This window comes from Oxyura jamaicensis (genome assembly GCF_011077185.1).
Source record: "Oxyura jamaicensis isolate SHBP4307 breed ruddy duck chromosome 1 unlocalized genomic scaffold, BPBGC_Ojam_1.0 oxy1_random_OJ72738, whole genome shotgun sequence".
Taxonomy (NCBI): Eukaryota; Metazoa; Chordata; class Aves; order Anseriformes; family Anatidae; genus Oxyura; species Oxyura jamaicensis.
Window position 1 is genome coordinate 1 of NW_023303056.1, and position 22,598 is coordinate 22,598.

General features: G+C 58.0%; 2 protein-coding genes and 1 long non-coding RNA gene across 6 annotated transcripts; all 3 read left to right on the plus strand.

Annotated features, from left to right (window-relative positions):
* The first annotated feature begins 2,600 nt into the window (after window positions 1-2,600).
* Window positions 2,601-19,931, plus strand: LOC118156851 (stromal interaction molecule 1-like). 4 transcript variants are annotated; one of them, XM_035311072.1, is made up of 8 exons: window positions 2,601-3,087; window positions 3,611-3,781; window positions 4,988-5,088; window positions 5,517-5,752; window positions 7,474-7,554; window positions 10,553-10,619; window positions 13,852-13,870; window positions 18,983-19,522. In XM_035311072.1, the coding sequence occupies exons 2-8, from the start codon at window positions 3,620-3,622 to the stop codon at window positions 19,373-19,375; spliced, it is 1,059 nt and encodes a 352-aa protein (XP_035166963.1). In that variant the 5' UTR covers window positions 2,601-3,087; window positions 3,611-3,619; the 3' UTR covers window positions 19,376-19,522. The 4 variants fall into 4 exon arrangements, with proteins under 4 accessions (XP_035166963.1, XP_035166961.1, XP_035166964.1 ...); XM_035311070.1 differs by lacking the exon at window positions 13,852-13,870 and adding an exon at window positions 19,671-19,931 and having other exon boundaries at window positions 2,605-3,087; window positions 18,983-19,639; XM_035311073.1 differs by lacking the exon at window positions 7,474-7,554 and having other exon boundaries at window positions 2,606-3,087.
* On the plus strand, window positions 11,870-12,778 carry LOC118156853. Its single transcript, XR_004746465.1, has 2 exons — window positions 11,870-12,452; window positions 12,626-12,778. It is a non-coding gene; the product is annotated as an uncharacterized LOC118156853 (long non-coding RNA).
* Window positions 19,932-20,087: 156 nt separating the features above from the next.
* Window positions 20,088-21,846, plus strand: LOC118156852 (translation initiation factor IF-2-like). Its single transcript, XM_035311074.1, has 2 exons — window positions 20,088-20,465; window positions 20,502-21,846. Exons 1-2 carry the CDS (start codon window positions 20,250-20,252, stop codon window positions 21,345-21,347), a joined length of 1,062 nt encoding a protein of 353 aa, XP_035166965.1. The 5' UTR covers window positions 20,088-20,249; the 3' UTR covers window positions 21,348-21,846.
* The last annotated feature ends 752 nt before the right edge of the window (window positions 21,847-22,598 follow it).

Sequence of the window (22,598 nt, forward strand, 5' to 3'; positions counted from 1 at the left end):
AGAGCAAGGGAACATCTGGGGATTTTACCTCAAAACCGCCTGTTGCCCAGACCTACAAAGAAAGCCCAAATCACAAATCCAATTTCTCCTTCCTATTTCACCTGAGAGAAAATTCTCATCTGACCTTAATTTACAGATCAGTTTAAACTGAAATTTGTGAGCCAGAATGGCATGGGCCAAGCAAGTACCTCGGCTGCTCTGAGGCCGTCAGCCCTTCCAGCCTGGCCGTGTCCAGTCTGTTCTGCCACCATGCAGGGTGGGGGAGAAAATGAAACAAGAATCCAGAGTTTCCCACTGGCAAGGGAAGAGCATCTGTCCTGGGTCGACAGGTAGCCAGGGAACCATGGGGCAATGCAGCTTAAGTGTGCAAATAGTCAGCAATCAGCCCGTTTCCTCTCCTCTTCCTCTCTTGTTGGAATAAGAGCAGTTCAGACACCCACAGACTCCTGGGACACGCTTTGCTCTCTTGGTCTCATTCCTCCTGACTTGTCATACAGCCTCTCCACAAATTCATCAGGCTCCATTTCAGAGCATGCATTTGGACATCTGTGCTCATGTAACCAGCAATTGAGCCATGTTGTACCGGGGGCCATTCAGTAAGGACACACAGCCCTTCTCTCCTAACCCGTAGCCCTTGTACCCAAGCTGCTACTGACCTTTGGAGAAGGTAGAGCGCCATCCATTCCACTTTGCCCCTCCACTTTACCTTTGTTAAGATATCTGAAAAGCCAGAGATGACTTAACCACTCTGTTGTTTCTTAGAGGCCTTCGTGAGGGATGCATTGCAAGGGTGAGTATTGGTTTTATCCACCTGACCCCCACTGTGTGGTTATAACACAATCACCACCCCAGTGAACTCTAGACCACAAGTACAATTAACCAGTCACTGCCACTGACCGTAAAACTCATCTGGTTTTAAGACAGTCTTGGGTCCGAGTGAATATTAGAACAAGACCCTCTTTTGCACCACTTGATTCTTACCACTAAACCAGTGTTCCTGCTGGAGTCCAGCTTACGAGATTAAAAAACAGTCGATTTCAGGGATTGGGCTCTCCTGTACCAGTCTGTTTACACTGATCCTGTCTCTTCTCACTAGGTCATACTCCACCCAAACCATGACCCCAGACCTCAGATTCAGAAGGCATTTGTTGCTAAGTTGTTGCTCTTAGTGGTCGTTTGTGTTGTGAACACTGCTGTACGAGGGCTCGTTTCAGCCACTTTTCCCTGGCTGTTCTGCACTGCTTCCCTCTTCCATAATTCCGTAAGAACACTGGAAGCGTTTCGAGCACACCTCTGCCCCAGATAAGTAGGGGCAGACTTCTCGTCCGCCCGTGCACTTACTGATCACGATCAGGGTTCTGCATGGGCAGGGGGAAGCACTTGGTGCAGCTGACATCCAAGGGGAAAAAACAGGCTGTCCCGAGGTCTGCGATATGCTGAATGTGCAGCTTTTGAATGACTTAGGCCCTGTTATGTTCAACAAGACTAAATCACACACAAAACCGATGTTACAAGTAGCTCACCTCTTCTGTGGTGCCCCCTGGCTACTTCCAGATGAATTCTGCAAATGTTCTCCAGTATAAAACATGAAATTTCAAAGTATTTGAGTGTAGCGTGGTGCTCTTGGCTTGCTAGAAGTTGTGCTTGTGCTGGATTTGGTGAAAAGTGTGTGCTAAACAACATGGTAATGGAAAAGATTCGAGTTTGAGCGATCCTTTAAAAAGTGCACATCTTTAATTCAAAAATGAAAAGGCACTTGCTAGCTAAAGGCGGGTGTGAACAGAGCCTTGGGGATCATGCCCTGAAGGTCCCACTGGTGGTGTGCTCATTAGGTCAAGGCCCCAGAGACCAGAAAGAGGAAATGGGCCATCTGCAGAGCTCCCCGGGCCTCCTGCAGGGCTCCCCGGGCCTTCTGCAGAGCTCCCCAGGCCCTCTGCAGGGCTCCCCAGGCCTTGTGCAGGGCTCCCCGGGCCTCCTGCAGGGCTCCCCAGGCCTTGTGCAGAGCTCCCTGGGCCTCCTGCAGGGCTCCCCGGGCCCTCTGCAGAGCTCCCCGGGCCTCCTGCAGAGCTCCCCAGGCCCTCTGCAGAGCTCCCCAGGCCTCGTGCAGAGCTCCCCGGGCCTCCTGCAGAGCTCCCCAGGCCTCCTGCAGGGCTCCCCGGGCCTTCTGCAGGGCTCCCCGGGCCTTGTGCAGAGCTCCCCAGGCCTCCTGCAGGGCTCCCCAGGCCTTGTGCAGAACTCCCCAGGCCTCCTGCAGGGCTCCCCGGGCCTTCTGCAGGGCTCCCCGGGCCTTGTGCAGAGCTCCCCAGGCCTCCTGCAGGGCTCCCCAGGCCATGCCCCACACGTGTCGCGCTGTCCTGTGGCCGGACCCCAGACCGCACGCTGCCAGCAAGTGCTCAGCGTTGGCAGGGTGCTGCTCGCCGTGGCGGTGAGAGCACCTGAGCGTGCTGAGGGTTGGAGCTTTGTCAGCGGCAAGGCCGTTGCACAGCGCCCAGCCACGCGCACCCCTCCTGGGCTTCGAGGTGCCATGGCCGAGGGGTGGCACCGTGGCCGAGGGGCTGCATCGCCCGCGGGGCACAGTAGGGCTGAGCTGCAGTCACCGTCCTGATGTGGAACAAGTGAGCAGGGCTTAGGGTATTGGAGTCTCTGCACATCACGTGTAATAAGAGATGTGTTAATTCTTCATGCACTAAATGCTCGTAGATCAATTTTTGGTGTTTTCAACCTGCTTATCACCCACTTTCTTCTAATTTTGTCATCACCCTGATCCCCAGCAAGATCAGCGTGTGCAGGAGAGGAGCTGCGAGGGAAGGAGAGTCCCCCAGAAAGCTGCAGGAGCTGCTGATTCCAGACGTGGCATTTCTTTTTCTGACCAAGTAGCACATGTTTTGTGTCTAAATATTTTTGTCATCTTGCTCCAGTGCGAAAGCTGTCCTGACAAGCTCCCTCTGCTTGGCTCAGTAGCTGCAGTGGAAGGAGGCAGTTGCCTGCACGGTGTTGTCAGCAGTTCTGCTTCGGGAGGAGGAGAGTTTGTGGGTTTGGCAGGACTGAAGGCAGGCAGCAAACTGCAGAGATTTCTAGAGGCTGGAGATAAGCACTCTGAATATCCTTACCTACAGTCTCGTTCTCTTTTAACTACCTTGCGTATCACGCTGTCAGCTCTGGAGGATTTACTGGCTATGCCACTGTGAGTCAGAGGAGCTGCCCTAAGGCAGAGCTCAGCGCTGCAGCGGGGAGGCAAAGCAGCACTGCAGCTGCTGGATGTTTTTGAGAGAAACTTTGATAAATAAATAAATAAATACACTCACCTTTGAGATGGAAGGAAAGCTCTGTGGGCTGTTCTGGTCATCCAGGCGGAGTGCTGGCTGGCTGCCCACCTCGCACTCCTCCGTGCCACCTGCTCACAGTACTGGGATGCCACCTCTCCTATTGACTTTAGCTCCTGTCACGAGTAAGATTAAGTTGTGTGGAGTCTTTTTTTTATTTTTTTCCTTTTTTTTTTGGTGCATCAAAGCCCTGGGCTCGCCGCCGGCAGTTGCCTGGTGGGTCACCAGTGGAGCGCTGCGGGCAGCGGCTGTCCCCTGCCCTCCACCACTGCCCGTCTGCTTCTCCCCAGGTGCGGATGGCGCTCAAGAACGCCGAGAAGGAGCTGGAGTCTCACTGCAGCTGGGCTGCACCCGAGGCCCTGCAGAAGTGGCTCCAGCTGACCCACGAGGTGGAGGTCCAGTACTACAACATCAAGAAACAGAATGCAGAGAAGCAGCTCCTGGTGGCCAAGGAAGGGGTGAGAATTTCAGTGTCCTTGTCCGAGGTCTTCCCCTTGCGGTGCTGCAAGAAGTGGGAAATGAAACTTGTGTAAAAGTGTGTTCTTCGGCGTCTTCCCATTTCCTTCCAGTGAGCCACTTCTGCGTTCGTCTGTTGTGTCACGACATGCCAGAAGCCTTGGTGCTCAGCAGTGCTAAACAAATGGGCGTGAGGTCCTGTTGACCCATAAACTGTTCAGGTGAAAGGCACGATGCAGTTACGTGGCTGTGGCTCTGGACTTCGACACATCTAATGCCTTAGTTCTGCCTTTTTAAAGTGTGACAGGCGGCTAAAAGCAGTGGTGAGCAGCTCTGAGTGCGCTGCAGGCACCGACTGGGGGCATGCCTGTCGGCTCCGCAGGCTGAGGGCCCGCGAGGTGCAGCGTTAGCTGTTGGCTGCGCGCGGTGTCGTCAGTACGCAGACAGTTTCGCACCTTTACAAAAAATGTTTTGCAGGCATGGGAAACAAAATTTATAACGTGCATGCGAACTGTGGTGATGAATCATCCTCTCTGCATTCCCAGTGAAAAAAATCCTGTGCCAGCTAAGAAGCAGTGAGCTGCAGGGAAGCTGTTGGGACATGCGTTCCTCGCTGGGGACATTTACTGCGGCCAGAACTGGCAGCTTGTGAAAATTTGTCTGCCTTAAATGTGTTTTTATAATGAACATCTTAACGTTTCAGTGGGGTTACTTCTGTTGTGTCAGATGTCACGTCCATGCCCTTGGTTTGTCTCTTGAAAGTCTCCAGTTAATGCCGCTAGATCCTGTGAACCAAGGATCTGCGTGCGGAGACTGCACTTGTGAATATACACAGTGACAAAGGGAAGGGTACAAAACACAGCAACAAAACACAGCCACCCGAGGGCATTAATATTATTTCTATAAGTTTTCTCATGAGAAAGACCAAGCAAGAGACATGGAGTAGCTGGTTCGATTCCCTCTGGCTTCTGGGGAATCAGAAAGGCCAAGGAGGAGCATGAAACCTGCAGCCAGCTTACTTGCTTCCTCATCCACTGCGTTAGGGAGAATTTACTGAACATCCCTCAGTAAAGAGAAATTTCACACTATTTACATGTGTGCTGACAGCTGCAGGACTATTTCTGTCTCAGCCCATCCAGGATGTTCTTGTCCTGGAGGAAGCATAAGGTCATCTTCTTCCTGTGACCTTCTTTCTGTTAATGTTCCAGGCCGAAAAAATTAAAAAGAAGCGAAACACCCTGTTTGGAACATTTCATGTTGCTCACAGCTCATCTCTAGATGATGTCGATCATAAAATCTTAACTGCAAAGTGAGTAGCTACTTGATGGCTTCCTTTATTTCTGTCTTCCTCTTTAACCTCTCTTCTGTTTCAAACACGCGCGTACTGTGGGCTGTGCAGGTGCTCTTGGTCTCGTTTTGCTTGCCTTTTGGTTCTGCTGACTTTATTTAGATGGGGTCAGGCTCGCTTCTTTTAATCAATCACATTTTATGTGTGTAAAATTGAAATCGTAGTTGTGTAGAGCAATTAAAAGCCCCACCAAAATGGCCTTTCCTAGGGCATTGGGAGGCTGCAGCATTTCAGGTGATTATCCCTGGAAATCCCAGTTGTTACTGCTTAAAGGTTACTGCTCTCAAGCAGTAGGACACAAAGCTGAACCGCCAGGCTCCCTCTTTCAGGCAACGTATTGTGCTTTTCCTCAATTTCTACATTTTCCCTCGTTTGACCCTTGCTTTCAGACAAGCCCTGAGTGAAGTGACAGCGGCGCTGCGGGAGCGCCTGCATCGCTGGCAGCAGATAGAGCTGCTCTGCGGCTTCCAGATCGTCAACAACCCTGGCATCCACACGCTGGCGTCAGCCCTGAACATCGATCAGAGCTGGATGGGCACCCCACGCCCTAACCCCTCGCACTTCATCATGACTGATGACGTGGATGACTTGGACGAAGAGATCGTGTCTCCCATGTCCATACAATGTACGTGGTACATCGCGGTGTGTGGGGAGCGGTGGGAGCTGCTACAAGCAGTTCAGACGCGTTAGGAGGAATTGAGGTATCTCCGTTCTTTTTTAAAGGACCAGAGAGAAAATATTAGCTGTAAAGGGTCGGGAGTGTCCCTAAGTGCCAGGTCACCACTCGTTGCTTGCAGCCTGTTAATTCCAGCAGAGCTATAAATTTGTAGATGTTATTTGTCATCACTTAATCATATCTGTGCTGTTCAGACAACTCACTGAACGGAAGCATTTACAAGAAACAAAGCTATGGGCTAGTCGCAGAAGTGAGAGGCAACTGAAGTGTGTTTTCCCTTGCTCAGAGCACTTGTTCAGGACAGAAGAGGACTGGGAGCACCTCCACCTCTTGCCATTCTGAGCAGGAGCAGCCTGCTGTGGTGATACTGCCTGTCTTGGATAAATTGTTAAATATTTATGGGAGCAAGGGCCGAAACCCAGTGCCCGTCTCCTGTGCAGGGGTGTAGTCCCCAGGGTGAACATTCCTTCCCTCTTGGTCAGTGACTGTTCACGTGCAAAGTGCATCAGCTCCTGTAGAAAGGAATGGGGATTTGGAGAGGGAGAGCTCTGAGGAGCTCCGATACCTGAGGGGGCTGAACCTGAGTCACCGGGAGCCTGTCACTCTCAATTGCTGAGCTCTTGTGTTACGTGAAGGCTGTCTCCTCTGGAAAAGGTTTGTGAGTCAGCCCTGACTCTGGTTCCCATGTTCAACTGACCCAGATTCACACGTGGCCTTGCTTCCCTCAGAAATGCATTTTCCAAGCACGGTTTTCTATCTCTAGCTGTTGCATAAGAGCACGGGAAGCAGCTCCCGAGGCTCCCACCGCTGCTCTGCACCAGCGGGCGCCGTGACGCAGGCAGAAGCTCTTGGCAGGAGCCAAGCCTCCTGAGCTGCAGCTGGGGGCAGAGCAGTGCTGGCCGTGTGAGGTGTAGCAGCCTTCCTAGTTACGTCTGGTGCAGGTGACTTTCTGGTCAGGACGTGATCAAAGCCAGGCCTGTTTACCAGGGCGGCTGCGGGAAGGACAGGCAGGTCTCGGAGGGCAGCAGGGGGTGAGACGGAGTGCCCAGAGCCCGGGTCCCTGCAGGACGCGGCGGGCAGGAGGGACGCGGTGTGACGTGTTTCTGGGGCTCAGCAGGCACGGGGCACGGAGTCTGGGCCTGTGTGTGCATGGGGGGTGTTTAAAGCAATGGTGCCCCACAAGTCTTGGTCTTCAGTCACCGTCTGCGATTAGAAACTGTGCTAGACTGCTTAGCACTTGGAAAGGTGCAAGCTGGGTGTTAGTGAGGTCGGGGTGTTCCGAAAAGTCCCTGAGCAACAACGGAAGCACGCTGCCGGGGACGGGAGCTAGATAAGGCGTGAGCCCTGGGCTCAGATTTTAATCCCCGGCTCCTTTGTGCTTTGCTCCGGACACCTGGAGCGAGCTGCGTGCGCGCTGAGCTCCTGCTGTCCCAGTCCGCCCAGTGAGCGGAGCGGGGCCGTGGCACTGGTCTGCGTCCCCACCGGTCTGACCTGCGCTGGCTCCCGGCAGGTCCCCGCTGCCTTCCTCCTGCTGGTGTTCAAAGCCAGCCTCAGGAGAGGCGCGTGGAGTGCTTCCTCCCGAGGCGAGCTGGGGGTGTTGCTGGCTGCCGGTGATGACTGTCCCTGTAAATGATTTTCTCTCTCTTCCACACCCCCTCGGCCTTTCCCAGATGCAGCCTGGCTTTTTGGGCGCAGGTTCAGTGATCGCTCGTCTCTGTCCTCGGAGGATCAGTCCCTCTGGAAATACCCTGGTTTGGTTCTTTCTGATTATATATATACATTTTTGTTCTACCCTCTGCCCTTTTTCTAGACTAAAAATACATACACAAATTTTCCAACTTTCCAGCACGGGAAACTAATGAATGTACCTTTCTTCACTGAGCCATCAGCATCTTTACTAACCCCTGGGAAGAGTCTGGTGGGACGAAGAAGAATCACAGTTAGCTCTACTCCTCACACACTTTGGGGATTTGTTTTTTTTTAAAAAATCCGATTGTGAAATGGGGAGGGTTGTTTCTGCTTGTTCCTACCCCTGAGGCGGAGACGGAGGAGTCAGGCTGGCGGGGGTGGAACCGCTCCCGTTCTCAGCCCACTGCCCCCGCCACCAGCCCAGGGGACCCTGCCCTCCCCGTGCCCATCCTGCGACACGGGGCACGCTAGTGACTGCCGTGCCTTCCCTAGAGCTTTCCCCAGACGTGCTTTTAAACGAATTGACCAGTGGCACACACTGTGCTGATCTGTCCCCCGGGGGCCATGGCAGTGGCATGCCCAGCCTCGGCGGTGGCACCTCCACGTTTTGGGGCGATTAACCTCCCTCGGCAGGAGTGTCGCCGGCGGGTGGGTGTCGGTGTGGTGGAGGACAAGAGTGTGTGCCGTGGCAGGAGGGGCTCAGCACTGGTGTCGGTTAGGACTGGTGTGGTGGCAGTCCTCGGGATTAAGAGCAGGTTATTTGGGTGACATTTGTAAAACGTGCAGCCTGGAATAAGATGGTGTTAGTGTGAAGCGAGGGTGTGCTGTGGCTGTGCTCGGCCGTACGGCAGCGGAGGCAAGGTCTTGGCCCTGAGCTTGGTCCCAAGGCAGCAAAAGGAGAGTGCAAAGCTGTAACGTGGTAAATAAGGAGTGCAATACCAGGACAAAAGAGAAAAAAAAGTCCCAAGACAGGAAAGGCAGAAACCCGGAGTGGAAACCCCTAATGCCCTGGTTAATTATCCTGTAGAGCTTGCTTCCCTGTCAGCCCCCCAGACCGAGGCTCCACATCTGACCTGTTTGTGTGAACACTCCGCAGCAGCAGGCGGGTTGGGATCTGCTGTGCTATTCCTGGCTGTGATGCCGTAGCTGGCAACGTTGCTGCTGCAGAGTCATGGCAGCAGAGCTTGAACAGCCTCCGGCTCTGCCCCATTAACGCTCTCCCTTTCACCTCCTCTGATCAGTTTTTTGTGGTTCCCACCGGAGGAAGGTTGTCAGGTTTTTTCCACTCGGAGTCCCTGTGACTCATTTTCACTTAATTTCAGCTCAGGAGTTGTTCAGAGAAAAAAAAAAATCTGAAATGGAAAGTGAAGGTTGTGGGTAGGGAGCTCCAGGAAAAGATTTGCAGGTGGCCGTGCCGTAAAAGCAGGAGTTGGCAAACCTGAGCAGTGAGGGCCTACCAGAAACGGAACGGGAAGATAGCAAAGTTGCCTGAGTTACTGTTCGCTGGGCCACGATCATGGAGGTGCTTCCCAGCCTGTATGATTCCATGGTTCTGTTGCTGCTTGTTCCTTCTTCCACCTGAGATGTGTCCCAGCAGTGATCCCTCAGAGCACCGGTTCCGGTGGCGGCTGGTCGCAGCTGACAGCCGGAGATCCTTATTCCTAGCTGTGGTTTTTGTAGCAGCAGTTTGCTGGTTCTTCGATTCCCAAAAGAGCTCTCGTTCTACTTCATTTACCATTTCTTAGCTTACCTGTCTGTTCTCCCTGTTAACCATCTCCACACGTACTCCTCATGCCTATGTACAATCCTGAACACCTTATCTCCCCCAAAAGATGGAACATCTTGTGTGAAGTGACAGCTAGTGGTTAGGTAGTGACGAAGTGAGCCCTGAGTTACCAGTGAGAGATGCCCTGCCCAGTCTAAACGACTGCTCAGAGGTCTCCGTGCAACGCGGGCGGCTCCCTCTGCCTTTCGGAAGGCCCCAGCTCAGCGTATGGGTTCAGGGCAGGGGTAGCGGACTGAGCTCTCTGGGCCGTGCTCCCTGATCGGAACAGCTACGCGGCCAAAAAGATCGTTGTGATCTTAAGAGCTATTAATTAACTGGTGACGGTGCTCCGAAGGAGACAGTGCAATTGGTTTCTTTGAACCAAGATGGATTTGCATTTGGAGAGCGGTATTTTTCAAACCGAGCATCTCTTTGATCAGTAAGCCAACTTAGGAAACAGCTTGGGAACAAATGATAGCGCTTTTGAGCCAGACCTATAATTTCGGGCGTCTGCTGTGATGAAAGCTTGCGTCTACCCAGCTAATAAATAGTTCCTCTGCATCTGCCACACTTCCCAGCTGTTCCGCCCTGCAGGAAGGGCACGAGTCTAAGGGGTTTCTGCATCTTCCTGGAGGCTTTCCTGCCCCTGAATGCAAAGTGCACTGCGCTGCTGTGCTTTTGGTGGCACCGGAGCACGTCTGCTTTCTGGGTGTCACTGCAGGAGCTGGAGCGGCGCAGAGCTGCGCTGGGCTTGGCCTCGCTGCCTTCAGGTGCCTGCATCTCCACGCGACAGCGCAGGCTCCTTCTGTAGGCTGTAGAGAAACGGCACTGCCAGGGCCCAGTGCATGCGGGCGGTTTGGCTGCCTGTGTTAGGATGAAATGAATCACGCCCCAGAAGTCCTGCCGACCTCACGGTTACAACAAAGGAGGCTGGGTGGTAGCTCTGATGTAGAGTTGGGTAGGATGAATCATGCAGCCAGTTTCTGCTTGGAGCAAGATGATCAGATAAGGTGTTCAGAAAGCACCTGGATCAGGAATGTCAAGCGTAGTTTCTCATGGGCTGGTCATTAATCTAGCATGTTAAGCAGCAGCACCAGCTTAATGCTTCTGCATTAAACCAGCATAACCGATAGCACAAGGTGGGATGGCTGCAGTGGCCCAAGCAAGTGTCCTGGGGACAGAAGGCATGGTGCTGTGATGCGTAGTGCTGGCCGGGGGCGGCAGCTTTGTCTTGCCGATCTGATGTGCGGGGTTTTCCAGCTGCCTTCAGCATTCTCCCCTTTCTCTCGTTGCAGCTCCTGCCTTGCCCAGCACAGTTCGCCAGCGCCTGGTGGACCCACAGCACGCCCACGGATCTCAGAGGTTGGTAGAGAGTTATGTGCAAGGCCAGAATGAGTCGGGCCAGCCTGCCCATTACCTGGCAGGCAGAGTGTCTCTCCGTCGAATGCACAGCCTCTCCTCTGGACAGTCTTTCAGTTCCGACCTTCCTGGCACCAGCCCATCATCTGCTACCACCGCCACCTCTTGCTCCTCATCCACCACTACTGCACCTGCTCCTGCTTCCCATGTCCACCCTATCTATTACCATCACACCACCACCTCTTATTTCCTTCAGATGGACTCCACCCCTGATCTGCCCCCTCCTGATGTCACCTCTGGAGTTCGCTGTCGCACTGAGAGCTTTGGGTATATTGCTGTTTCTTTTCTAGCTCCCCCTTGCCTGCTGTGTCTCAGAGCTGATGCTTGCTGGGGCCCTTTCTCCTAGATTCCGTGTGCCCTTTCCTTTTGGGCCTCTGTTTCATTATTTATCCACATTTTTGATTCTTCAGCCTCTCCCCCACGCAAGTGGACTCTGTAATGAGTGCTCTGCGGCCCATTCCCATGTCTGTGGACACAGTGGGTGCATCAGCCACGGAGGTGCTGTGCTGCAGCTGTAGCTGAACAGCCGAGAATTCCTGGGCACCCAGTTACCTCTAAGGCAGAATTTCCTTGGGTGATGCACCCGGGAGAGCAAAGGTAACACAACTAATCAAACAAACACTGACCTTATTTGAAGCCTTGACTCGTTTGGGGTCTTCACAAGCAAATTGCAAAGGAAATGTAATGGGTAGAAATGTGAGCAAGTAGCCAGAGCTGCTGGAGGGCTAAAACTTGTGCTGTTCTGTTAAGAAGGGGCAAAAACCAGCATTTAGGCATTTTGTGTTTCAGAGCAACTCTCCACCTCCTCTGTTTTGGTAAGGGACGAGGCATATTTGTGTTGGGCTAAGAAACACCTGAGTAGTGAGAACAGGACGTGGGGCTTCTCACTGCTGGATCGGGGGCTTCAGTCGGCTCCCTCCCAGTAGTAACAGCCAGGGAGGGAGGGCTCGCTGGAGACCCCGGGAGCTGGCTGCCATCCACGCTGACCTGTCCTGGTGTCCCACGCTGACGTTAGAGATGGGAAGGACTGGGGCAGCCAGAGAAGCAGCGATCCCGCGAGATGGTAGAGACATTCTGCAGCCCGGGCAGAGGGTGATGTTTCTTGGGTGGCCCTGGGTGGCCTTCTTCCAGAGCAGGTCTGTGGCAGCAGTCAGAGCTTTTTTCACCCGGTTTATGTCATGGATGCGCCCAGCTCCAGAGTGCCGTTTGAGCCTGCATCCCTCGGGGTGCTTGGTTCAAAAACCCAGCTGAGGTTGCAGCGGTGTGTGCAGGGAGCGCTCTCAGCTCGGAGGTGCTGGTGCTGAAGCAGGCAGGGTAGAGGGGCTGTGCCTGCCCCCTGGGGAATCCCTCCGCTCCCTACCGGAGCTGCCCTGGGGCTGTGGCCACGTCACGTCATCTCTCTGCTCTTTGCTTTCTCCTTTGTAAGATTAAAAATAGTGCTTACCCTCAGAACAGGAAACAGCGTATGGGAAGAGACCGGAGAGCTTTGATGGCAGAAGCAGGTCAGGGCAGCGTCTTCTCACATTTCTGTATCCAGGCAGAAAACCATCCCAAGCCACTGCATCTCCATTTGTCCTGGCATGTTGTACATCGCTCCGTTCACTTGTAGGTACTTCTCCCCATAGCTGTAGGCTCTCTCCTGACATCTTCAATTCGATGTCATTTGCACAGCCTCTGTTTCGGATGTCTAACCCTCTCGCTAACTTCTGTGTCTCAAAGCAGGTCTGCCTGAGGGTGCCTGACAGACCAGAGCAGTCTCTGAGCCCCAGGCTACGAGTAGCAGCTCGTGTAAAGCTGCCAGCAGTCACAAACACATTAAAGCATTCCGGACTGTGCTGGGGGGAGAAATTTACTGCGCGTGGTCCGTGGTGGGCAGTAAAGAGCAACATCTTGGTTAATTCAGTAATGTTTGTTTGGGGGTTAGGAGAAGCAGCATAATTAAAATTTAGATTAATTACTGCCAATCTGAATTCAGCTGAGGCTGACCCAGCCTGACAGATACAAGCTGGGAATGCTTCTCATAATGTCACGCAGCCCGTGCTTACAGCTGCCCTTCCTGTCTCTGTACAAGGGGCTTGTCCTGGGAGCTCGAAGGCTGATTCCAAAACACTGTTTCAAAAATAGCTCTATAAACATCTTTTTTTTCAGCTGAGTCCTGATCAGAGGGATGCTTAATTGCTGACGGGTTTAAAGTCTTGGTGCTGCAGACTCTCCTGGGAGTGGCAGAGGGAAATGCGAGGTGGCTTTGGGGACCCCATTAGAAAAGGCAGTGATGCCGGGAGGTCATTAGGGGAGAATACCTGGGATCTCCTCCTCACTCCCCACGGGCAGTCGCTTACCAGGACCTGATTGTTCACTGCTCACCAAAAGGCAGGACTGCTTTCTGCTCCCAGAGAAGAGAGCACCTGCTGCTGCGGGATCGTTTCTTTAGCAGCGCAGGTAGCTCTGCAGAGTGAGAATATCTGGGGTAAGATTTGATCCAGCTACGCAGTAGCAGGCTCCAAAATCCATCCTCATTCTCTGTTCGTCATGGAAAACAGAAATGAAGAATTGGGTACAAAAATGTGTTCTTAATGTTGTTGCTTTTAAATTTGGGGCCAAACGGCATCTTTAGCAGATCCTGCTTAGGTGCATCTCTAAAAATACTGCCACGAAGGCCAGTTGCAGCGCAAGCCACAGCGCGAGCCAATATATTGCTCTTAATTTCTCTTTTATACAACCAGTCTCGGAGGCCTTAATATACATCCCTCAAGCTCCGCAGGCTCCCAAATTGGCGAGCAGAACAGATGGGAATCTGAGGCTGAGAAAAGCCTTCCAGGGAGTCATTGCCAAGGATGAAAGCAGAACCCACAAAAATCCTGGCTCCCTGGGCAGGAAGAGCGCTGCCCTGAGTGTTTTGGACTGCCGCATCAGTTCAGCCGCTCTTGTGCCCAGCAGACGCAAATGTTGGCGAGGCCTCACAAGAAAATTGTCTCAAACAGCCCGTTCCCCCAGAGGAAGGCTCGGAGGCCAGTCCTCTCCGTGTCCCGTGCGCACTGCACGAGCCGTGCCTGGTGGTGCTAAAGTCTGCCTGGAGCTAACCTGGCAGGGACTCTACGGGCACGGCCAGCGCGTGGCCTCCCGGTTACTCTCACCAGCTCCTCACTGTCTGCTTCTCTTTTGCAATTGGCTTCAGAGGATCCGGTGCAAATAAGGTCAGAGCTGTTCTGGTTTTGAAGGCTGATGTGTGTTTTTAAATGTTAATGAAGGGGGCCGGGTGTCCCTGGGAGGGAGAGGGGCTGGAGGGTGCTGTGTGCACAGAGGTTTCTGCTCGCCAGTGCCTGCTTCTAGTGGTACCGGCGCATAAACGGGGTGGAGCTGGGTCAGCAGGACCAAACCCCCGCGCCGGCGACCCTTTTCCAGTGGGGAGGGGAGCTGACAGCCGAGGCAAAAGCAGGGTGGCAGTGATCTAGTAACAAGAGTAATTCCTAGCTCTCCTAGGACAGAAGGGCAGAAATTACGGTCGGAATTGCGCGTTAGCGGCTGCTCCCGAGCCTCTGGCTGTGCAGTGCTGTGCACAGCAACGTAACCAGGCCGTGCAGCAAATTCGGTTCTGCCTCCTGGGCAGCCGTCGCTGCCCGGTGCCGCGTGCCGGCCGGGTGGATGGAGCTGGCAGCTGCGGGCTCGCGGAGGAAGGCAGGGAGCAGCAGAGGCAGCAGGGCCCAGGAGGCCACGGGACCGAGCCCTGCTGCAGCCCGGTCACGTCCAACGCCCTTGAACCACCGCTCGGTTTCTTGGAGCCTGTTCCCTGGGTTTTACAGGCAGCAGGAGCCCGCTAGAGGAAATGATTTGATGGGCTGCAGCCAAGGAAAAATAAGCAGTTATTCTACATTGTCCTGTCCTCTCCCCCCTTTCTCCATCATTACCAGCCCTTCTTTCTTCCATGTTTTGCTTCTTTTGTTTGCAAAGTGCAGTGCATCCCATTTCCTCACTCCCTCATTCACCGTGGGCAGTTTGGATTCCCGGAGCGGCAAGGTAGGAAGCGCAGGTGGGGGCAGAGGAGCCACGGCAGCGCAGGGATCGGCCTCCAGGTAGCTGAACTCTGCCAGCCTTGCTCCTCACAGGCTGTGAGCGTGCCTGGCTGCATGGCAAAGGAGGCTGACAGCGCTGCAGCGCAGCTGCGACGTTTAGAAGCGTTAAACGAGGCTCCCAGCTCCCCGGTTCCACGGTCAGGTCAGTCTTTCAGGGGGGCAGCAGTTGGTAGTTGTGCTGCTCACAGCGGAGCTGTGTCTGAAGGCACCTTCCTGCAGCGCCACCCAGCCTCCCTGCCCCGCGCCCAGGCAAGGAGCCCGGCGTTCCAGGCAGGCTGCGCGTCCTGTGGAAACGCTGCGGTCGGGGGTCGGGAGCAGGAGCCTCCCGAAAGTTGTCAGGATCCGTGTGCCTGCCCTTTCTGGCTGGCTGGCAGTGGTCTTTCCCCCCTCCTGTCCCTGCTTTGGGTTCCGGAGGGTCCCCAGCTCTGTGCTGCCTCCGGCCAAGTCAGCACGCATCTGAGTCGTGTCCCCGTGCAAGGCACGTCCGCCCTCACTTCGGGATGCTTTCCTGGTTTGTACCTGGACAAACTACAAACAAAAAGGATTAGCTTAGCACCCGTCGGACATCTGAAGAACGCCCGACGATGGCCTGTCTCCTGACACCGGTTCCTTTGGTCCTGCTGCGGACAGCCAGCCCAAGAGCAAGGGAAGAAGAAATTGTATCCCACGAGGTCTCTTCTCGGGAGCAGCCTGCGGCCCGTAATGTTGTTGTCTACACGGAAACACATCCCGTGCTCCTCAGGTCCTTCTCGGGGGGGTCTGCCGAGGACCCAGAAGACCCCAGAGGTCCTTCTGTAAGGTTGAGCGTTCTTGCAGAAGGGTGCTGCTTTCAGATGCGCTGTGACGGAAGGAGCATTGGCCTTCTTGCCAGAGCCAGGCTGCTCTGAGCCCCAGTGCACCTGGAGGACGGGACCACGTGGAGGACGGGACCACCTGGAGGATGGGACCACGTGGAGGACGGGACCACGTGGAGGATGGGACCATGTGGAGGACGGGACCACCTGGAGGACGGGACCACGTGGAGGACGGGACCACGTGGAGGATGGGACCACGTGGAGGATGGGACCATGTGGAGGATGGGACCACCTGGAGGACAGGACCGCAGTGACATTTCCTCTGCCACTTTTTTGTGGCACACCCACTTCCATCTGCGCGGGCTGTGCCAGGCTCCTGCCCTGTGGTGGTTCCCAGCCTTTCGGCCTGGGCTGGGACATCCCAAGGAAGCCGTGGATGTCTGGGATGAGCAGGAGGACCCACGCAAATTAACTGCCAGCCCCTTGGTGCTGAGGGTCTCCTGTTGCTGCGAGAGCAGTCCCGGGGAAGGGACGAGGTGGCCGTGGCGTGCCCGGGAGCAGCTCCCGGCCGGTCCTCGGCACCAGCCAGAGGCAGCCGTACCCCTGCTGCCAGGCAGGGACCAGCTGTCCGGGATCGGGTTTCCAGCATGTGCAGTCAGAGGAAGAAAATCCTCCACCACCAGAGGATGTTTCTCCATCTGCTGTCGTCATTTTCTCCGCCGACGGCCGTGACCGCGCTGTTGCTTTTGTCTCTTCATTTGAGGACCGGTCAGGACCTCGTGAAAGGCCGGCAAAGGCACTCCGGGTTGCTGCATGAATTAACGGCCGTCTGCAGACCTCAGCGAGGAGGAAGCCTGCCCTCTTCACAAATGAGGCATTTGGGAAGTCCTCCAAGATAGCTCATTTCTGCTGTATCTGCCATTATCTCACTTTTGTTTAAAAGAATGTCTTCTTCACTGACTCTCTCCAGATACCTCTGCGCTTACGGAAGAACCGGGTTGGTTTTACAGGAAAAAAGCATCCTTAGGCGCATTACAACGTCGAATTTCAGCTGAGCAGGTGCTACAATCTAAACACGCCGTGGTTAGCGCTGACACGCTGCCTGTGGTGCGCAGGCGAAGTGCAGTCCCCGGGGAGGTCGCTGCGGTGCCCCGTGCCGGAGCTCGGCGGCCGGCCCTGCCTGCGGTCAATGCTGCCCCGCGCTGAGCTCGCTCCAAGCCTGCTCCGAGACGGGACTTGTGAGGAAAGGGCGCGCTGGGCCCGTGTTCAGCCCCTCCGACTTCCAGGGAATGTCTTACAGAGCTGAGCACCCGCGCGCCCCAGTTACCCCAGTGAAACCACGGAGCTGCATCCGCTGCTCCCTGCGTGAAAGTGACCTTCTGGGCGGCCGCAGCATCCGCCGGGATGGCTGGGAGTCATGAGCTCACGTCTCCGTACGGTGCTTTCATCACAGTTGTCTCCCTTGGACCGTGTCCAGAACGCTCACTCAGAATAGCCGGGGATTTCACACCATCCAAATTGTTCGATTCCTGCCCTCCCCAGCCCGCTGCTAACCTTGAGGATGCAGCGCCCCGCTGCTGGGATGTCAGATGGGCTCGGCTGCGTGCGTGTGAAAGGCCAAGGCTATTCCAGCAATGCCCACGGCTATTTTCCTCTTGTTAAAATAAGAGATGAGGCAGTCTCTGCAGCTGGGCTCTCGGAGCGGATCCCGGGCTGGATCCTAACCACCCGGGAGGTTTTTCTGATACCCCTTTCCTCCACGCTCCTGTGGAGCTGTGAAACAAAAGCCCACGTGCTTTCAGTAGGTTTGTTCCAAAATATCCCTGCTGCTCTGACGGACGATGCTGAGGACGATCCCCCTGCCCTCTACAAGCACTTCGCAATAGTTCAGCTGTGTAGGGGGACTTCTTTGTCATCTGTTTCTGCAGCCACTTCTCCATCAGTGCAATGAGCATTGCCCGATGCTGCCTGGAGGTCTCCGTATTTACGGGCTCTGTAGTGGAGGCCTCTTGTCCCGTCTTGCCCTCCCCTTTCTTCCTCTGAGCTCTGGTGCGATTCCTGACGGCACCACCTGGAAGGATCGCGGGGTTCTTCCCGTGCTGGGTGTGCGGAGCACAGCCCGGCTGGGCGGAGGGCTTGGCGGGGCACAGCCAGCCAAGTCCTGGGGCTCGGCCGCACGGGGTGCTTGCCCATGGGGACAGCATGGCCCGGAGCTGGCGGGCACCTTCCCATCCCCTCCCACGCCCTCTCCCTTGTCCTCTGCTCTGCTCTTTTCCTCTCCACAGCCTTCTCCGCTCTGTTTCTTGCCTCCAGCCTGTGCAGGTGACGAGAGGCGGCCGACCGACCCCTTGCAGCCCCTCGCTGCCCCTGCGTGCCCCGCAGGCGGCGGTGGCGGCACTGCAAGGCGCCAGGCCGGCCGTGGGGCAGGCGGCAGCAGCGCAGCTCCATCCGGCTGCTCGGCAGGGACCACGGGGCCGGCGGGCCGGGGCACAGCAGCGCTGCAGCATCTGGGCCATGGGGGGAGCGAGCAGGGGCTGCCCGTTCCTCCTGCCCCCGCTCCCCGCTTTGGAAAGGAGACGCTGGGGGTGGCAGGGCGGCGCTCGATCGCCTTTGACAACCACGAGCAGGCAGCAGGCTGGGGGCACAAACCGCTGTGCAGCAGGGGCCGGTCTGCGGGCGGACAGCGGGAAGGCCTGGCCTCCGGTCCCCCGCTGGGGGATTTGGGGTCACGTCACCCGGCTCCGCCGCCGCCTGCCCCAGCGCTGGGGTCGGGCTGCAGGCCTGAGCCGGCGGGGCTGGCCGGGGGGCGCGCACACAGATGCAAGCTGAGGGTCCGGAGAAGCCTCTGGTGAAATCGCACCCAGCCCTGCTGTGGCACTGACTCTCCTGGGGACCAGCCACCCTGTGGGATCCGTGGGAGGAAGGGGACAGAGGGCACTGCCAGGGGTTGTCGGCCCGGCCCAGGAGCTCCAGCAGCATGCCGGGGCCGCAGCTGGCACCTTCGGGCCGAGCGCTTGCCGCTGCCTCGCGGGCCGGGGCCTTCCTCCCTCCGGTTCTGCTCTGTGCATCGTCCCTGCTCCGCCAGGCCCCGAGCGGAGCCGAGCCACGGATTTACGTGTGGCTGTGGCGGGGCTGCCCGTGCCGTGGGGCTGGGTGAGGCCCTGTCCGTGGGGTGCCCCCGGTGCTGGCGGGGAGGAGCAGAGCCGGCAGGAGGAGGCAGCGGGAGCAGGACGGGGCCTTGTCCCCGCTCCTGCCTGCCCAGGGGCCACGGGCTGGCTGCGTGCTGCGCTCCACCGGGGGCTTCCCCTGCCGAGCCCCCACCCTCAGCCGCTGCATCTGTGTGGGTGTGGGCGGGGGGGGGGGGGGGTGGGGGGCCCGCGGCGCGAGCAGCGCTAACGAGCAGCGCTAACGAGCTCTCCTCCTCCGCCTTCTCCACCCCCAGAGACTTAACTCGCTGCGACTCCGAGTCCTGCATCCCGCACCTGAGCGACCACCAGCGCATCCCCAGCGCGGCGCCCAAGCTGCTGGCTGCGCGCCCCAACCTGCTGACCAGGTCCATCGAGGAGGCTGCCCCCGCGCACCCGGCCCTCGGCGCGCCCACCCCCAACGGCGGCAGCCGGCACGCGGAGGCCTCCGCGCTGGGGGCTCTGCCGGAGCGCCTGCCCGAGAGCCCCATGGTGATGAAGAAGATGATGATGGTGAACCACGGCATGGAGAAGTCCTCCAGCCTCGGGGAGATCAGCCACCCGACGGCCGGCAAGCACAGCCACTCGGATTCGTCGCGGTCGCACAGCCCCAGCTCCACCGACCCCGACACCCCCTCCCCCATCTCTGACTGCCGGCCCAACAGCGCCAAGAGCACCCGCATCCCGCAGCTGGCTGCCAAGAAGAGCCCGGGGGACGAGGACAGCAGCTTGACGGGCGACGAGGTTGACCTCGGCCAGAGCAAGAAGAAGTTCCCCCTAAAGATCTTCAAGAAGCCCAAGAAGTAGAGAGAGGAGGGAGGAGGAGGAGGAAACGCACGGACGCGACCCGCTGGGCCCGGGGGCGGCGTTGGCCGCGGGGAAGCGCCGCGCCACCCCTCCCGGCCCCCACGGGCGCTCGGCAGCACCCGCCGTCCTCCCCCGGGTGCCCTCCCTTCCAGTCGTGTCACCCAGCGCCGCGGCGGGAGGAGCCACCTCAACTTATTTATTTCCTGATCTCTGAGAAACCGAGAAGACGACCGCTCCCCCGAAGTCAGCAGCCGCCCTTTCCCCCTCCCTATTTCTGTAGTCCCCAGCTTTGCTGTGCATGGCTTCCAGTTACTCCTGCCTCCGCTCAGCCACACGGCATTTGGGTTTGGTTTCAATGTGGTTTTATTTTTTTATTTTTTAATATTTTTGTTTTCGTTTCTTCTGCCTCTTCCAACCTTTGCACAGGCTGTTTGGAAGGCCGGGGTGGCGGGAGCCTTGCCGTGGTGCCGCAGCCCCCGCAGCCGGGGCAGGGGGTGACGCAGGTGTCGGCGGTGGGGCCGACATCGCAGCGGTTCTCCTCCTTTTTATGAGTCACTTTTCTTACACCCTGGCCCCCATCGCTGTGACGGTTGGGCAGGGGAAAGCCCTCTTTGCGCGCTCTTGGTAAGCGAGAGCAAGTACAATACCTCCCGGGGGAGGGCCCTGCCCCTGCTGGTACTCGTGCGGCCAGGAGCTGCGGCCAGGAGCGTGCTGCTGATGCTTCTCCCACTCGCACCAGGGAGCTGCCGCCCGCGGGGTGTCACCCCTCCCGCCCTGGGCCGCGTTCCCCCCACCGGATGCTTGGCACCAGCGGCATCCGTCTGTGGTGCAGGGGATGGGTCCGGGGCACAGGAGCCCCCGCCTGCCCCTGTCTTTGCTTCCCTGCCCAGGGGAGCAGGGCCAGGGCCAGACCCCAGCCAGCGCTCGGCAGGGCGAGGAGCGCAGCCGTGTCCCACTGGAAGCCTGGCGGAGGGAGCACCAGGGAAGGGCCATCCCCAAGGGGCAGTGGGGCAGAGCCAGCCCCCGCTGCCACCTCTGTGCAAGGCGCCGTGCAAACGCGCCCATGGCACCCGTCCCCAGGGCAAGGCCGGAGGGGGGGCACGAGGCACAACCAAGCTGGGAGGCAGCCCCCAGCCGGGCCTTGGGCACTGTGGGGCTGGGTGCGTGCCCGTGGGGCTGGGTGCGTGCCCGTGGGGCTGGGTGACTGCCCAGGGCTCTGTCCTTGGGGATGGGGAAGGCTGGGGTGGGTGGAGGGCGCTCACCAGGACCGGTCGGCAGCAGCCTCCCTGCCTTGAGGCTGCGCTTGCTGGAGCCGAGGCCGGGCTCTGCCTGACCCCACTGGGTGCTGCCTGGGGCCCACCACTGGTGCGTGCCCACAGCGGGTGCCGGCTGGGGCCAAGCTGCTGCCCCGGGGCTTGGCTGCTCCCCTGTCCTCCCTGGGAGGCTGTGGGGCTCATCCTGCAGCTTGGAGGATGCCTCCCAGGCCCCTGCCCCTGTCCTGGGCTGAGCCCTGCTCCGTCCCAGGGCCAAGTCTGCTCCCTCTGGCCCTGGCCCCGGCCCTGGCCCCTGCCCACCGCCCTCCCCCAGTGGTTGCGGCCGGAGCTCCGCCAAGCCCAGGTCCCGCTCCCGCTGCCCCGTCCACGCCGAGCCGCTGGCCTTGGCCGCCGGCACCGTCCTGGGAGGCAGCTGCTACCCCGAGGCCGACCCGGGACTCGCCTGCTGACGGCAGAGGAAGGTGCGCGTCCAGGAGGGGCAGGGAGGGAGGCAGGGCGGGATGCGAACAGCCCCTCGGGGCCTTGCTTTACGCCAGAGTAATATATACGTGTATGTTGACAGTACAGGAAGGGCTACAAAGGTGTTTTTCGTTTCCTAGGTGGTAGTTAGACAATTACACTGTTGCTTTGAGATAAGTGAAAAATTCCTCTAAATGACTAAGTGCCTGCACTTCCCCGCGGCTGCTCCCGGGCGCGGGGACGGGATCCCGGCAGCGGGGGCGGCGGACGGGGCGCTGCTCTGCCCCCGCCGTCGGCATTGTCGCCGCCTCGGCCGGAGCCGGCCGGGGAGCGGTGCTGGACCCCCGGGAGGGCCGGGGAGGCCTCAAGGAGCCCCCCCGGGGCGCGCTCCCAGCGGGGGCTGCGGGCTGGAGCCGGGGCCGGCGGCGCTGCTCGCGGTGGCGGAGACCTGCGGATGCTTTCTGGAGAAGGGGTTGGAGATCCACTGAGCGGCAACTGTTGACGCGTCTGCCAACTCTTGATTTTTTTTTTTGTCATTTCATAAAACTTTTAAATCCAATAAAGCATGTAGTATATTTTACGAGCAGGCGCCTGCTGTGTTCTTCACCCGCCCACGGACATGCGGGTCCCAGCTGGAGGGGTCGGGGCAGGGGGTGCCTGCAGAGAACGGCCTCCCTGGGGCCATGCCCCCAGCAGCCAGTGCGGCTCCCCCGACCTGCCCCTCGGGGCCTGGGCCCTGCGGTCCCGGTGCTGCGCACGCAGAGCCCTCTCCCTCCAGGCCATGGTGCGAGCCAGTGCTGCCCCAGTAACGCTGCTGGTGCTGCCCCAGTAACGCTGCTGGTGCTGCCCCAGTAACGCTGCCGCAGGGACGGCCTCGTCCTGCCAGCACAGCCGCGGAGCCCAGCAGGAGCAGGGAGAGGGCGGCTGCCCTGCTGTGAGGCTGGAGAGGCTCGCGGGAAGGACAGACGGACACCGGGACCAGGGTTAAGAAGATCTCCCTGGGGCCCTTGGCTTCCCCAGCTGATAGCCTGGCCCCGGGGCAACCTCCAAGGCAGCGAAGGGACGGACACGTCCTGGCCATTGCTCAGCCCTTGCCAGCTCCTCAGCCTGCTCGCACCCTCTGCTTGTGCAGCCAAAGCCAGCGGGACGCCAACACCCCGCACCCCCCGGCACCCAGCACTGCGCCCTGAGGGGCGGCAGCAGGATGAGGCCCTGCGGGATGGGTCCCTGCAGCTCTGCAGGCAGCAGCATGCCTGGGCTCGTCCCCACGGCCCATCCAGCAGCGCACGTGGGTGGCGGGCTGGGGAACAGTTTATTGCAGCAGAAGCAAACT